The 16540-nt window shown below is 42.8% G+C and overlaps 1 protein-coding gene and 1 pseudogene across 1 annotated transcript in view; both read left to right on the top strand.

Annotated features, from left to right (window-relative positions):
- The window catches only part of LOC126293469 (UDP-glycosyltransferase UGT5-like), a 49294-nt gene extending 33153 nt beyond the window's left edge, over window positions 1-16141 (top strand). Inside the window, exons 4-6 of the mRNA XM_049986712.1 lie at window positions 251-473; window positions 7266-7485; window positions 14991-16141. Of these exons, the coding sequence (XP_049842669.1) occupies window positions 251-473; window positions 7266-7485; window positions 14991-15288 (741 nt within the window). The 3' untranslated portion in view covers window positions 15289-16141. The remainder of the gene's footprint in view (window positions 1-250; window positions 474-7265; window positions 7486-14990) is intronic.
- On the top strand, window positions 4727-4844 carry LOC126293881 (5S ribosomal RNA; annotated as a pseudogene).
- Window positions 16142-16540: the final 399 nt, after the last annotated feature.

Below are 16540 nucleotides of genomic sequence, written 5' to 3'. Positions count from 1 at the left end.
ACATGAACTATTGCGTCCTCTATTTGTTCGTTTTCTACACTTAATTTGCTAAATAAGATATGTAGCTGTAGGATTTGTTCATTGATCGTCACGAAAGCTTCATAGCCAGTCTGTAGTTCTCAAAGAATTCATGACAAACTATTCCAATTTATCCATTTCGTTCATAACCAATCGTTAATTTGTGGCGATCGAATCTACCGTTTGCATAACAAAGAGATGAGCTACTGAGGATAACCCTTGCACGTTGCAGGACATCCAAAGCTTTCTGGACGGCGCAGAATCCGGCGCCGTGTACTTCAGTATGGGCACCAACGTGAAGAGCAGTGATTGGCCGGAGGAGAAGCGGGCGGCCTCCCTGAGGGTGTTCTCCAGGCTGGAACAGCGCGTGCTCTGGAAGTGGGAGGCCGACTCGCTTCCAGGCCAGCCCCCGAACGTCAAGATAGGCAAGTGGCTGCCGCAGTCGGACATTCTCGGTGAGTGGCGCACTGTGGCGTCTCAAATTATCAGGGGGACAGGGAGGAATTTCCACTCTGCAGCGAAGCCTGTGATGATTTGAAAATCCATGGCGGGATGGGACTACAGCGTGGCACGGGACGTGTTTTTGATAATGCCCTCCCTACCGGCTGATCCCACCAGGCACGACCCTCGATCCGCCGTCACAGCTTTGTTTTCAACAGTACCTCCCTCCTACCGTCTGAACTCATACACCGTTTCATTCTGCCAGGTAGTTTGAGCCTAGAGCGCTCTCCACTACAGAGGACTAATTCATTGTAGAAACAATGCCCTGAGTTCTGTATTGAAGCTCCAAAGAAACTGGTACAGGCATGGGTACTCTCTTCAGCGATGTGTAAACAGTAAAAATACTGCGCTGCCGTCGGCAACGCCTGTACAAGACAACAAGTGCCTGGAGCAGTTGTTAGATCGGTTTCTTCTGCCACAGTGCAGGTTATCGAGATTTAAGTGGCTTTGAACGTGGTGTTATGGTCGGCTCACGAACGGTGGGACACAGCATCCCCGAGGTAGTCATGAAGTGGGATTTTCTCGTACGACCATTTCAAGAGCGTACCGTGAATATCAGGAATCCGGTAAAACATCCACTCTCCGACATCGCTGCGGCCAGAAAAAGATCCTGCAAGAACGGGACCAACGACGACTGAAGAGAATCGTTCAAAGTGACAGAAGTGCAAAGCTTCCGAAAATTGCTGCAGATATCAAAGCTGGACCATCAACAAGTGTCAGCGTGCGAACTATTCAATGAAAATTCATTGATATGGGCTTTTGGAGCCTAAGGCCCACTCAATTACCCTTGATGAGTGAAGACAACATCATGAGTCCGTGCATCATGCATGGTGGAGGCTCTGTAATGTTGTGGGGCAGTGCAGTTGGACTGATATGGGAATCCTGATAGGCCTAGATACGACTCTTATACAGTTACACATACGTGAACGTCCTATCTGATCATCTGCATCCATTCATGTCCTTTGTGCATTCCGACGGTGTTGGGCATTTCCAGCAGGACAATGGAAAGCCCCACATGTCAAGAATTGTGACAGAGTGGCTCCAGGAACACTGTTCTGAGTTCAAACACTTCCGTTGGCCGCTAACCTCCCCAGACATGAACATTATGGAGCATAAATAGGTTCTTTGCAATGAGCTGTTCAAAGTAGATCTCCAATCCCTCGTACTCTAGCGGGTTTATGGACAGCCCTGCAGGATTCATGGTGTCACTTCTCTCCAGCACTACTTCAGACATTAGTCGAGTCCGTGTCACGTCATGTTGCACTTCTGCATACTCTTGGGGGCCCGCACGATATTAAGCAGATGTACCAGTTTCTTTGCCTGTTCAGTATAGAAATAAACCTTACAACTAAAGCGGGACTTTCAATCTCTACTATAATGCGCAATTGCGGATGTTTGTCCAGAAGGATTTTTTAACGTCTCTAATTGATGAAGATGACAGAATTATTCTGAATAATATTTATTCATACAAGTATCTCAACTGAACGTGTAGTGGTCCTACGATATCCAGTCAAAATTCAGATAGAAAGTAAGGTTATCAAATGCAGAGAGGTGAGAGAATGGTAGCAGAATCCCCAAGCTAAATAGTCTTCAAAGATACGCCAAATTAAAACCATTTCGTGATCACGGCACACGAAATATGCTCCGTCTAAAAATACCTCAGAGTTCCCCATGATTATTAACAAATTAACATCCTGAGATAACGAACAGAAACTCATGCTCTCTCTTTTCCCAATAATTATGTAATCAGAAAAACTTACAATTACCTATACGACCAAGTCACGTACATTACCACACCCAGATCTACCTTCTTCCAGAACGAACATGAAAGCATCCTTCAAAAGTCCAGGATCGTAGCGGCCAGTGATAGCTCTGAATCTATCACTCATTCATAAATGCGTAGTCCTGTAATGGCCGTTCTCTTCCCAGAACTACCGAATACCGGGATACCACACACAGATCTGCCTTCTTCCGCAACTAGACAAAAAATGTATACAATCATTTTGTTGAGCATACCATGAGAAATAATTTTCTGTCCCTTTTTATTCCAGGAGAGATCCTCTACTCCCTGTTTCTCCATTGGCTTAAGACCATCCCCATCAAAAATACATAGTGCTTAAGTTCTACAGACATTATCTGACTCAGCTTGACCACTTGCCACACTAACCTAATATATTACAACAATATTTAAATATAGGAATATTATAAACTTTCAGTCACATTCACACCACTTACAATAACAAATTGTCGCTAAATATTGTTAAACAATTATTTACGTCTGCTTGCTAGAGGTGTCTTTTGGTTCTCTTTCCAGTGCTGGTATTAACTAAAACATGTGATTGCCCACTTATTAAATCACTGTGATTTTGTATTAGGCATCGTAATCAATAGTGAAATATCTAGCAAAAATAGTAAGATAACATTAAATAAACACAAGTATGACAAGATATGAAGAACTTATGCTGCATTCATTTGCTGTGTTATTGTGGAGGATATGCTGTTCTGAAAAATATTTGAATCATGAAAAAGATGTAAAAGATGTCATGAATAAATAAATAATTTTGTCCCAGATACATAGCTTTCTGGAATGGTAGCTATAGTGCAAAGCTAATATCTGAGATATCCCAGAATAAAATTTTCACTCTGCAGCGGAGTGTGCACTGATATGAAACTTTCTGGATGATTAAAACTGTGTGCCGGACCGAGACTCGAACTAGGGACCACTGCCTTTCGTGAGAAAGTGCTCTACCAAGATGGTAGAGCAGTTGCCCGCGAGTTCGAGTATCGGTCCGGAACACAGTTTTATCTGCCAGAAAGTTTCATATCTGAGATATTGTTTGGTGAAATTGCATGAGGCATTTAAAGGTGTTAATTTAGAGGTTCATTGTGTAAATATTTGCTCACTCTCAAATATTAACCTTTGTAGTTTCAAAGATATTGAAAATTTTGTGTGTCTGTGGATGTCCCTCATTTCTTTAAGATAGGAGATGTGTTCAGATTTGCTCTATTGTTTGACTGTGATTTACTGTCGAATTTCTAAGAGTTGTAACTTCACCACCTTTCAGGTTGTCTCACAGTCCGCCATTGCTGGTGCATTCCGCATCCTGATAAATGAGTCACCACTGTCCAGCTAACCCCTTATGGGATTTTCCCCATTCCATTTATGGCAACAATTTTCGTCTTCATACCGTCAATACCAGTTCTTCGGGCGTCAGTCACAGTTCTTTGAATACTATAGTATTCAATAGTATTCAAAGAACTGTGACTGACGCCCGAACAGCAGGGACTTACATGCACTGACAATAGAAAATATTGCATTGAGAATGGCTAACTACTAGCCGAAATCTGGATTTGCTTAATAAAATCTACAAAGAAGGACTTACTGCTGCACTTCATAATTTTTAAAGTCACGTAACAGTCGATGAGTGCACCAACTTTCCGAATCGAAGGTAACCAGATAGTCATTTAATGACGTTCTTTAAATTCATCGAGGGTCTAAAGCTTACACAGAAGTAGTCAACAAACACAACTACATATTACACATTTCAAACTTGTAGCTAGGGGAACAGGGAGAGCACAACTATAATTCTAAGTCATTGTGTCACTAAATGCTGATGTCAGACTTGCCTTTAGGCATTGAGCTCATAATGGCTGTGTGCTGAAAAAAGACTAGTAACGTGATAAAACACTTCTCAGCCCATTTCGTCTATGACTACTCCTCTCCTTGTCGATTACGTATTTTTTCATCATTAGTATAATTTGATAATCTGTCCATGGAGTTCATTAGGCACAATGGATAGAGGTGTTACTATTACTGAATTATAGCAACGAAACTGTCTCACGAGATTTGAATAAACCTTCGACTTTCACGAACGCTTCAGCTTTGAACGACATTCCCTACTTGCGAGTTAATATTCAGTATTCGTCCGATACGCGAGTGATCACAACTGTAGACCCCAATGTTACGACTGTGACTATGACGCACTCAAAAACAAACATCCGTAATACCCATTGTGCAACCCAGAGATAGCTTAACCGCGTGTTATTTCATCTCATAGAGGCTGAATTTCTTCTCGTATCCTTCAATATTCAGCATCAGTGCCTTCACACACTAAACCGGTAATTAGGACTTCTTTCCCATGCTTGTCCAATACGAGTAAATTACCTAGTCGAACGGGAAGTTAAACCCTAATCTTCTTTCCTTCTGGCAAACGGTCGTGCCGCAGTGGTAACACCAGTTCCCGTCAGATCACCGAAGTTAAGCGCTGTCGGGCTGGGCTAGCACTTGGATGGGTTACCATCCGGTCTACCAAGCGTTGTTGGCAAGCAGGGTGACTCAGCCCTTGTGAGGCAAACTGAGTGGCTACTTGGTTGAGAAGTAGCGGCTCCGGCCTCGGAAACTGAGAACGGCCGGGAGAGTGGTGTGCTGACCACATGCCTCTCCAAATCCCCGAGACTGAGGAAGACGGGGCGTTTGCTAGATGCCGTTAGGCCTTCCAAGGCCTGTTCGGAAGACGTTTAGTTTTATGGGACCATCACGAATCGCGGTGACTACGATGAGATTATTGTCTTAAAATAAATGTGTCATTTCTGTTCATCTCATTGCATATTTCTTTTAGTTAGCTTCTGTAACGTAGTATAGTATATCTTTCTACGAATGGCCCAAGTTTCATCGAGATACCTTACTTAGCAGTGACATCTTGCGAAAGTTACTTGTGTCCTTAAGTTTTGCAGACCAGAGGACTTGCTCACTTTGCATATTCTGAGGTTGATGTTCCGCTCACAGAACATCAACTGTGATGGGAAGTTTGCAGGTCTCCTTTTACAGTAATTAGCACTCAAATTCATTTAAGAGATTTACTGAATGTTGCAATTTTTGTCTCAACACTAGTCATAATACAATCAGCAATGAATACTTAAAATTATACTTGCAATTGGAACGCAAGTGACGAACCGAAACACTCTAATTTTCAAATGTGTGTGAAATCTTATGTGACTTAACTACTAAGGTCATGAGTCCCCAAGCTTACACACTACTTAACCTAAATTATCCTAAGGACAAACACACACACCTATGCCCGAGGGAGGACTCGAGCCTCCGCTGGGGCCAGCTGCACCGAAACACTCTAATCTTAACGCAGATCACAGTTTAATAACACTGTATCGTCAATAAATATCCGGCTAAATTAACACACTTCAACTGAGACTGCGAAAATCCGGAACCACTGACTTGGCAGTCACGACACCTCTCGTCGACGGAAGTCCCTCGTCAGCCGCAGTGGATTCTCTTTTGACAAACCAGAGGCAAGGAATTGCTACGGTATCACATAAGGTCGGGATGCAATCACCCATTGAGACGAGGGGGCGCCATCTGTGTGTGAATAGTCGTTTCTCAGCTTGCGACGTGATAAGCTGCCCAACAGCAGTGCTTGGGAGATATTCCGCAACATAACGACTCGCCGCGGGCCAATTAGGCGTAACTGTTACAACTGATTAGAGTGGTTTATGTTAATTACAGTGCGCCGAAGGCGACATACAGCGGATAGGCAAAACAATTTGAACACCTGGACTTACTTGTGAATGTTTCACTAATAAGACTGGCATATAATGATTGCATTGTGTCCAGTGAAATGTTATGTCACTCTTCTATCAGAACCTCTCTCTAACTCCTGTAGTGACGAGGGAGGCGGAAAACTCCTCCGGAGTCTACGCTGCAATACTGCCCACAAGATTGGATAATGTTGAAGTCTGGGGACTATGCTGGCCAGGGAAGGCGCTGCAGTTCAATTGCATGCTCCTCATACCACGATTGTACCCTCCTGGCAGTGTGAATGGGTGCATTCTCGGCCTATTTTATGGCTTCATTTTTGGGGAACAACATTTGAATCATGGGGTGGACCTGATCACCTTAAACACATAATCGTTGGCTTTAACATGGCGTTTCACAATAATGATGGGATCAGCGGAATACGATCATATTGTTGCCCACACCGGATCACTTCCATCTCCGTGCTTAACCGTTGGCTTCAAGCAATCAGGATTGTAGGCTTCTTTTGGCGTTCTCCAGCCGTAGACCCGCCCTGATGTAGGAAACAACGAAAACTTTGACTCCTCGGATTATATGACGTGTTTCCACTGATCAACCGTCCAGGGTTTATGCTCCTGACACCACGTTTTACGCTTCTTTACGTTGGTTGTCGTCACTAATTGTTTCAGTATAGCAGCTCGTCCACGAATGTTCGCTTTATGGAGTTCTCGGTGGACATTACCGATACATACGGGATCTCAAAGATGGCCGTCGTATTTTTGTGTCGTTTTGACACAAATCGTTCGGTATACGACTATCTCTGTCATTTAGTTTTAATTTGCGGCCACTGTTGCGTTTACACGACGATGTCTTTCTATGTTTTGCGTAGGCTGTCATGACTTGAAACAGTTGCTCTTGAAATATTCAAAATGTTGGCTGTCTCGGTTACGGCTAATCGGGTCCCGACAATCTGCCCTCTTTGGAACTCTTTTAGGTCTTCCATTACACGTCGACCTCGGTCTCTGAACGCAGTCTGTAAACAACCTGCACTTATATCTAATCCGTCTTGAACTATAAACAGTCCAGCGTGAGATGGCCTTACCTGCGTTGTTGATCGTCAGTGACAACCGTCCACTTACTATCACTGTTCGTATTATTTTGCCTACCCCCTGTATGTTAGAGGTACCACTATGTACCACCGCGGCGCGGTGTGTTGCAGCCCACGAGAACGTGCGCGCCTTCATAACGCACGGCGGCCTGCTGAGCACGCAGGAGGCGACGGCGAGGGGTGTGCCACTGGTGGGCATCCCCGTCTTCCTGGACCAGAAGCTCAACGTGGCGCTCGCCGCCAGGCAGGGCTTCGCCGTCAGGCTGGACGTCCACAACATCACCGAGGCCTCCATACAGTGGGCGCTCACCGAGGTGCTCACAGTCCCCAGGTGAGCTGTAAACGCTGTACAGGCGCTGCCGGTTTAACCGACCACTGTGCGTCTCACATTGAATAGAGGTAGATACAGAGATCTACATCTACATCTACATGTCTACTCTGCAATTCACATTTAAGTGCTTGGCAGAGGGGTTCATCGAACCACAATCATACTATCTCTCCACCATTCCACTCCAGAACGGCGCGCTGCAAAAACGAACACCTAAACCTTTCTCTTCGAGCTCTGATTTCTCTTATTTTATTTTGATCATCATTCCTACCTATAAATCTTGGGCTCAACAAAATATTTTCGCATTCGGAAGAGAAAGTTGGTGACTGAATTTTCGTAAATAGATCTCGCCACGACGAAAAACGTCTTTGCTTTAATGACTTCCACCCCAACTCGCGTATCATATCTGCCACACTCTCTCCCCTATAACGTGATAATACAAAACGAGCTGCCCTTTTTTGCACCCTTTCGATGTCCTCCGTCAATCCCAACTGGTGAGGATCCCACACCGCACAGCAATATTCTAACAGAGGACAAACGAGTGTAGTGCAAGCTGTCTCTTTAGCGGACTTGTTGCATCTTCTAAGTGTCCTGCACAACGAAACGCAACCTTTGGCTCGCCTTCCCCACAATATTATCTACGTGGTCTTTCCAACTGAAGTTGTTCGTGACTTTAACACCTAGGTACATAGTTGAATTGACAGCCTTGATAATTGTACTATTTATCGAGTAATCGAATTCCAGTGGATTTCTTTTGGAACTCATGTGGATCACTTCACACTTTTCGTTATTTAGCGTCAACTGCCACCTGACACACCATACAGCAATCTTTTCTAAATCGCTTTGCAACTGATACTGGTCTTCGGATGACCTTACTAGACGGTAAATTACATCATCATCTGCGAACAACCTAAGAGAACTGCTCAGATTGTCACCCAGGTCATTTATATAGATCAGGAACAGCAGAGGTCCCAGGACGCTTCCCTGGAGAACACCTGATATCACTTCAGTTTTACTCGATGATTTGTCGTCTATTACTACGAAGTGCGACCTTCCTGACAGGAAATCACGAATCCAGTCGCACAATGAGACGATACCCCATAAGCCAACAGCTTGATTAGAAGTCGCTTGTGAGGAACGGTGTCAAAAGCTTGATCCCCTGTCGATAGCGGCCATTACTTCGAGCGAATAAAGAGCAAACTGCGTTGCAGAAGAACAATCTTTTATGAAACCATGCTGATGTGAGACGGACGAGGGGACGGGGGAAGGGGGAGGGGCGGGGGCGGGTGGAGGATCAGCCTGGAGGAAAAGCGGTCCGCTTGCGCAAGATGAACGGTAGGGAGCAGACACCTCCTCGCAGCCAAAAGTTGTGAAGTCACAGCTCAAGGAAAGCAATTACACCTGGAAAAAAGGTGTGATCATAAAATTAACAGCAATACCAGCCCACGGCGGCATAAAAGAAGTCTTTTGACCCAAGTTTCGGCCCTGCTGTGAGTGCCTTCATCAGAAATAAAACTCTAAAAATGCCATGTCACACATTAAACTAAAAATCAAGCGATAAAGCTTCAGTCACAAAATTTGTAAAACGGAATACATAAAAGGCAAGCACGAGTACATAAAACGCTTGTCTTTTATGTATTGTGTATCACATATTTTCTGACTACAGCTTCATCGCTTGATTCTTACTTTAATATGTGCTATCGTAGCTAGACGCATGTGAGGAGCCCATAGTGGCTTGCCTTTTATGGATTCTGTTTCACAAATTTTGTGACTAAAGATTTATCGCTTGATTTTCAGTTTAATATGTGACATGCTAATTTGACAGTTTCATTTCTGATGAAGGTACCCATAGCAGTGCCGAAACCTGGGTCAAAAGACTGCTTTTTCGCCACCGAGGGCTGGTATTACTGCCTATTTTACTTTGTAAATGGTCGCTGACGACGCGACCATGTACATACATTTATGTGTGACCGTCCGTTCGGAGTTTATGGTGGTTGTATGGACATAATCGTTCAAAATTATTCCCCCCTCTGATGTGGTGTGCACTATAAAGATAACCTCGCGACATCACTGGAATAAAATTGTGACTTCACAGAGTAATATCTAATATTGTAAGTGTTATGGTTATTAGGGTGTAATCCGCCTAAACCCTTCAATTAACCATACCAGATGCATTAACAACTCCGAGCCTCTGCCAATGAAGGAAAAAGGCACAAGAAAAGGAACAGAAATAAGTATGGCTGTGAGAACTAGTCAAAAAGTTTTAATTTTGTTTTACACTTTTAAGGTCAAAAAGCAACGTCTATGACTACACACACACACACACACACACACACACACACACACACACACACAGGACACAATGTGCACTATTTCGATCTCCTCTCCTATGACTGGAGGAGAGGAGTGCGAAATAGAACTGGGTGATCAAACAGTCAGTATAAATTTGAAAACTTAATAAATCACGGAATAATGTAGATAGAGAGGTACAGATTGACACACATGCTTGGAATGACATGGGGTTTTATTAGAAAGAAAGAAAAATACATAGTTCAAAAAATGGCCGACCGATGGCACTTCATCCGATCAGAATAGCAATAATTAGCATAACAATTTAAGACAAAGCAAAGATGATGTTCTTTACAGGAAATGCTCAATATGTGCACCATAATTCCTCAACAATAGCTGTAGTCGAGGAATGTTGTGAACAGCACTGCAAAGCATGTACGGAGTTTATGGTGCATTGGCGTCGGATGTTGTCTTTCAGCATCCCTAGAGATGTCGGTCGATCACGATACACTTGCGACTTCAGGTAACACCAAAGCCAATAATAGCACGGCCTGTGGTCTGGGGACCTGCGAGGCCAAGCATGACGAAAGTGGCAGCTGAGCACATGATCAAGTAAACGCCGCGCACAAGAGATCTTTCACGCGTCTAACAATATGGGATTGTTCTAATAAAACCCCATGTCATTCCAAGCATGTGTGTAAATTTTTGCCTCTCTATCTACATTATTCCGTGGTTTATTAAGTTTTCAAATTTATACTGACTTTTGGATCACCCGGTACATCACACACTTAACGGATCTGGAACGGGAATAATGACGAAAATGTCGCCAACTATGTTTTTATTATTGAGACTTCAAAACATTGTTTATGGACTGGCTCACCAACTGCATCGGTAAATTTAATACATGTTGAGGCTTAGAGATAGGTATCGTAGAGCTCACATGACCAGGCTTATAACTGCCAAAAACACATGTTAGCGAAAATACTATCCTATGCATACAAGCACACAAACCGGCAGTCTCATATATTGGAAGAATGTAGGTAATTAGACCTCTCATTGATGTAAGTCACAATACACCATTCAGGTAAGTATTTCCACGTGCAAATTGTTCTCAAGATCCTTTTAGTAGGGACAAAGATAATGCATGATGTTATACATAATAAGAATAGAATTGATAAGATTGATTAACAATCACCTCTTTTATTACAAATGTGTCTGGGCTACTAGAGGTTATGTACAATTACAATCTGCGATGGAGGAGGCAATATTTACCAACTGGAACTACGATGCCAAGGCTCCCTATACTTTTATAGACCATATCTGCATTAATCAAGTATAAACGACACCACATCAAATAAAAACACGCATTGCGAAACACACTTCGACACACACAACGTAGCAAAGACAACAGATTGAGCAAACACTATGTTAGGAAGGACAAAAGAAGATGTAACAGTTGAACTGCATATTTTTTCATAATACTCGACAACAACCTCTCTTATGTTTAGGCACATATCACAGCAAAAGTTGCTAACAGAGTTCAAACATCTCCCCAGAAGATCGTGCTACAAGACAGATTCACAGACTCGATATCTTGAAAGACTACAAGTTAGATCTTCAGTAATGCTCTACATAAATTAAATGATGTTGAAGCGTGATGTGCCTATTGAAATAACTTAGACAGAAAACTTAGGTGCAGAAATATTTCATGGGAAGGTCCGCTGTGCCTGAAAAGTGTAGTACCAATATCGAACTTTTTGTTTTAGACACAGCTTTTAGACGTTACAGTTAGATTGGTAATTCTTGGGGCATTTTAAGCTGTAACATAAATCTGTAGTAGTGCTCGTGCGTTTTGACAGCCATATTTAGATCAGTTTAATGCATTATACAAAGATGAAAGTACTGTGAAGTACAGCTGTCTCCTAAACTATAATTCATTTAAGTAGTGTCAATGTTTGAGCTGTGTTTATTTTAATAAGTAATACAGACAATTTAGACAAGGAAACATTTAAATTTAAGGTCCATACTCGGAAATAATACAGCTTTATTCATAGATACGTGTAATTATTTTTTGCGTCTTCTGATAAGCAACTTCCACCAATCTCTCTCTCTCTCTCTCTCTCTCTCTCTCTCTCTCTGGATATATATATATATATATATATATATATGAAAATTCAGACAAATAAAGCCTCTCTCTCTGGATATATATATATTAAAATTCAGACAACTAAAGCTGTATTATTTCCAAGTATGGACGATTTTGCACACTTTGTAAGCACTATGGACCTCCCCGGAATCGGTGCGGAAAGGAATATATGGGAAACACTGACATGAAGAAGGGGAAGGATGATAAAACATCTATTAAGACGTCGGGGAATAATTTCTATGGTACGAGAGGGACTGTAGAGGCTAAAAACTGTAGGGGAAGTCAGTGATTGGAATACATACAGCACATAATTCAGGACGTAGGTTGCAAGTACTACTCTGGGATGGATAGTTTGGCACAGGAGAGACGTTCGTGGTCGACCACATCAAACCAGTCTGGAGACTGATGACTCAGGAAAAGAAGTCATAACAGAAGGCGATTCAACACAATGTCCGGTTTCGGGCTTGTGGCCATCTTCGGGTGGTTTACGTTCATTTACATGTTTCCCCACTAAGTGTCGGTGATCACAGTTTAAACCAAAGGCAAATATAGTGATGATGACGACATAGAGACAAATGATACGTTTCGAAGAGGCTAAGCGACATGTGTTTCAAAGTATTATACGAGGGTCGTTCAATAAGTAACGCCCTACATTTAAAATAAAAATAAAAAAAAACATTAATATACATAGAGAAACGTCCTTGTTGGTTTTGTTCTGTGCGCCGGTGAAGTTTCGAACCGTTCTGGAATATGTCAGAGGCGTAGTACAGAGTCAAAATGGCGTCTACATACGACTAACGTTATAAGCAGGGTGCTGTTATTGTATTCTTGTGTGCAGAAAAAGAAACCGTGGTGAACATCCTTAAACGTTTCTGTTCAGTGTATGGCGATGCTGCAGTTGATAGGAGTACAGCTGGGCGATGGGTACACAAAGTTACGGCCTCAGAAAATGCAGAAACAGAGCTCCATGATGAGCCACGCTCGGGACGTCCTGTCACAGCCACTGCTCCAGTCGTGCTGAATTGTGTGGATGCCGACCGGCGCATCACAACACGACAATTGGTTCTATAGTTCTCGGTCAGCTTGGAAGTGTGTCTGCAATGATCGAGACTTTCGGATATTCAACGAGGTGCTCCCGGTGCGTTCCACGAATGCTCACAGTCGACTACAAGATTCAAAGAAAGGCCATTTCATCTGAATTGCTGGAGCTTTCTGAGACCGACAGAGAGCCCTTTCTGTCATGGATCGTTACGGGGGACGAAAGCTGGGTGCACCTTTTGGCGCAGGAAACAAAAAGGCAGTCCATGAAGTGTCATCATCCTCATTCACCACAAAAGAAGAAATTCAAGACAACACCTTCTGCCGGAAAAGTCATGGTGACAGTCTTCTGGCATTGTGATGGCGACATTCTCGAGGAAGTGACGCCAAGAGGGTCAACCATCAATTCAATGGCATACGTGAAGACTCTGAACAAACTCAAGAAACGTTTCGGACGTTCCCGATCGGAGAAGAATCCAGCAGAACTCTTGGTCCAATATGATAATGCACGCCCACACACATGTCTGAGGATCCGGCATCACATCGCCAAATTGGGTTGGACATCATTGCCTCGTCCACCGAACTGTCCAGATGTGGCACCCTCCTTGGGCCGCTTAAAGATTCTCTACGGGAAACACACTTTGAGGATGACTACAGTCTCAGACGTGAATTGAAAACATGGCTACGTTTATAGGAAAAGAGCTTTTACCAGCAGGGAAGACATGCTCTTCTACAACGATGGCGTACGGCCATAGAACGTGATGGATGTTGTTGTTGTGTGGTCTTCAGTCCTGAGACTGGTTTTATGCAGCTCTCCATGCTACTCTATCCTGTGCAAGCATCTTCATCTCCCAATACGTACTGCAGCTTACATCCTTTTGAATCTGTTTAGTGTATTCATCTCTTGGTCTCCCTCTACGGTTTTTACCCTCCACACTGCTCTCCAATACTAAATTGGTGATCCCTTGATGCCTCAGAACGTGTCCTACCAACCGATCCCTTCTTCTTGTCAAGTTGTGCCACAAACTCCTCATCTCCCCAATCCTATTCAATACCTCCTCGTTAGTTATGTGATCTACCCATTTAATCTTCAGCATTCTTCTGTAACACCATATTTCGAAAGCTTCTATTCTCCTCTTGTCCAAACTATTTATCGTCCACGTTTCACTTCCATACATGGCTACACTCCATACAAATACTTTCAGAAATGACTTACTGACACTTAAATCTATACTCGATGTTAACAAATTTCTCTTCTTCAGAAACGCTTTCCTTGCCATTGCCAGTCTACATTTTATATCCTCTCTATTTCGACCATCAGTTATTTTGCTCCCCAAACAGCAAAAGTCCTTCACTACTTTAAGTGTTTTCTTTCCTAATCTAAGCATCACCCGACTTAATTCGACTACATTCCATTATCCTCGTTTTTCTTTTGTTGATGTTCATCTTATACTCTCCTTTCAAGACACTGTACATTCCATTCAACTGTTCTTCCAAGTCCTATGCTGTCTCTGACAGAATTACAGTGTAATCGGCGAACCATAAAGTTTTTATTTCTTCTGCATTGATTTTAATACCTACTCGGATCTTTTCTTTTTTTCCTTTACTGCTTGCTCAATATACAGATTCATGGATACTACATAGTAAAATAGGAGATGGACTAAATGATGTATATTGCCACTAAATTCGCACTGTTAAAAGTAAATATATTCTCAAAAAAAGTGTGGCATTACTTATTGAACGACCCTCGTAGTTTTCACAATGTAAATTGGGAGAGGGCCTAAATAACGATTGTATTTAAAATATTACTGCCCCATAATGGTGGGGCTCTTTGCTATTGGCGCAAGGCCTATCAACTGCCATGACTGAGACCTACATAGCTCACTAAATCTACAGCTTTAGTTCTGAATATGATGGTACTGAGGAGATGCTGTGCAGTTTCCGTGCTGAAGCATATTGTACTAAGGCTGTGCTGAGCCCACATACTGGCTGCTGTGGAATTTTTTCTATGGACGTTACATTTCATGCTTCGCAGGTACCGTGAGAGAGCCCAACACCTGTCGCGCATCTTCAGCGACCGGCCGACGCACCCTCTGGACGAGGCGGTCCACTGGACAGAGTACGTGATCAGGCACCAGGGGGCGCCCCACCTCAGGTCGGCCGCGCTCCGTCTCTCGTGGTACCAGTACCTGCTGCTAGATGTCGTCGCTGCGCTGCTGCTCTTGTTCCTCGTGGTCGCTTTTGTCATACGAGCTATCATCAGGCGTCTGTGCAGAGTTACACCTCATCCAAATCGATTCGGATCGCGTGAAAAATTTACCAAGAAAGACTAATTGTGTCGTGCTTGTCGCAGGAAATTCTTCACAGTGTCTGTGTGTTCGTCTTTGTTTGGTCTCACCATTCCTGTCTACATCTTATGATAATAAGAAGACACCATTTCCCCTCGCCATTAACGACAAAGGATAGGAATGGTCGGTGCGGTGCCGATCACGGGCCAATTGATGATGAGCAAGCAGAGAAGAGATGCACTGATTTGTGTGATTTTTGGCTTAGGGCATGCGGCACCCATACCCACAATTTCTGAACCCTCATGCACGCAAATTCGCGCGATGGTGGAATGATCACAGTCCATGTCATTTGCCAATTCTCGAGTACAGTGACGCAGATCACTGTGGATTAATGAGACCAAAGGATCTCCATCAATCCCCGAAGGTCTTCCTGGACATGGAAGTCACTAATGTGATAACGAGAAAACGATTTTCTTGCTGTGCTCTGTCCAGTGGCATTATCCCCACACACAGCACGAATGTTTCTGGCTGATTCAGCTGCTGTCACCCTATACCGAACTGAAACATAGGACTGTGTCAGAAATATTCCGATTTCCCCACATTAAACTACATTTTCTAGCATCCACAGCCTCACTTGCTACCTCCAGACGCTAAAGTGACAATATGTAAACCCAAATAGAAACAGCGATAAAAAATGAAAAATGACAATCCATAAATAAACCAATAGCAACCGTAATACCAATATGCGAAACTAAAACGCTACGAAGTTATGCACCAACTTAATAGAAAACATTGGTGTGTGTTGTGTCAAAGAAATCTTCAAATGTTGTGTTGAAAACTAGTGTGCAATAATTTTTTTCATTGCCAGGAGAATAAATGTGTTGTTGGTGCTTTGTTATACTTTTTTCTGTAATTGCAGCCCTGATAAAATCGTTCAGAAATCAAGACAATTGACTCTGAAAATGCTAGGTTCATACAAAAACACTGAAAAAGTCACGTTTGTGACACACAAATGTCGTACTACACCTATTTTCAAAATGGGTCAGCTTAAAATTTGTTTCAGTAGTGAATGCGTATTATTTATCACGAAGGATGACTTGTTTTGATCCTTTTATTTCTAAAATATATACGAAATAAATTCTATAATCATTAGAGGGCTGAAATAAAAAGTTTCACTTTTTGGCGAGGTCTTTTTACGAAATTTTAGTCGCCAAATTTCTTCTCTGGATGCGGAAATAGTAATTTGTCTCTAACCTACTTACGAAAAAGCGATCGTCACAATAAAATATGACAAATC

Source organism: Schistocerca gregaria, chromosome 10, assembly GCF_023897955.1.
Source record: "Schistocerca gregaria isolate iqSchGreg1 chromosome 10, iqSchGreg1.2, whole genome shotgun sequence".
NCBI classification, from domain to species: domain Eukaryota; kingdom Metazoa; phylum Arthropoda; class Insecta; order Orthoptera; family Acrididae; genus Schistocerca; species Schistocerca gregaria.
Note: the sequence above shows the minus strand (reverse complement) of the source record. Positions and strands in the feature narration are given on the sequence as shown.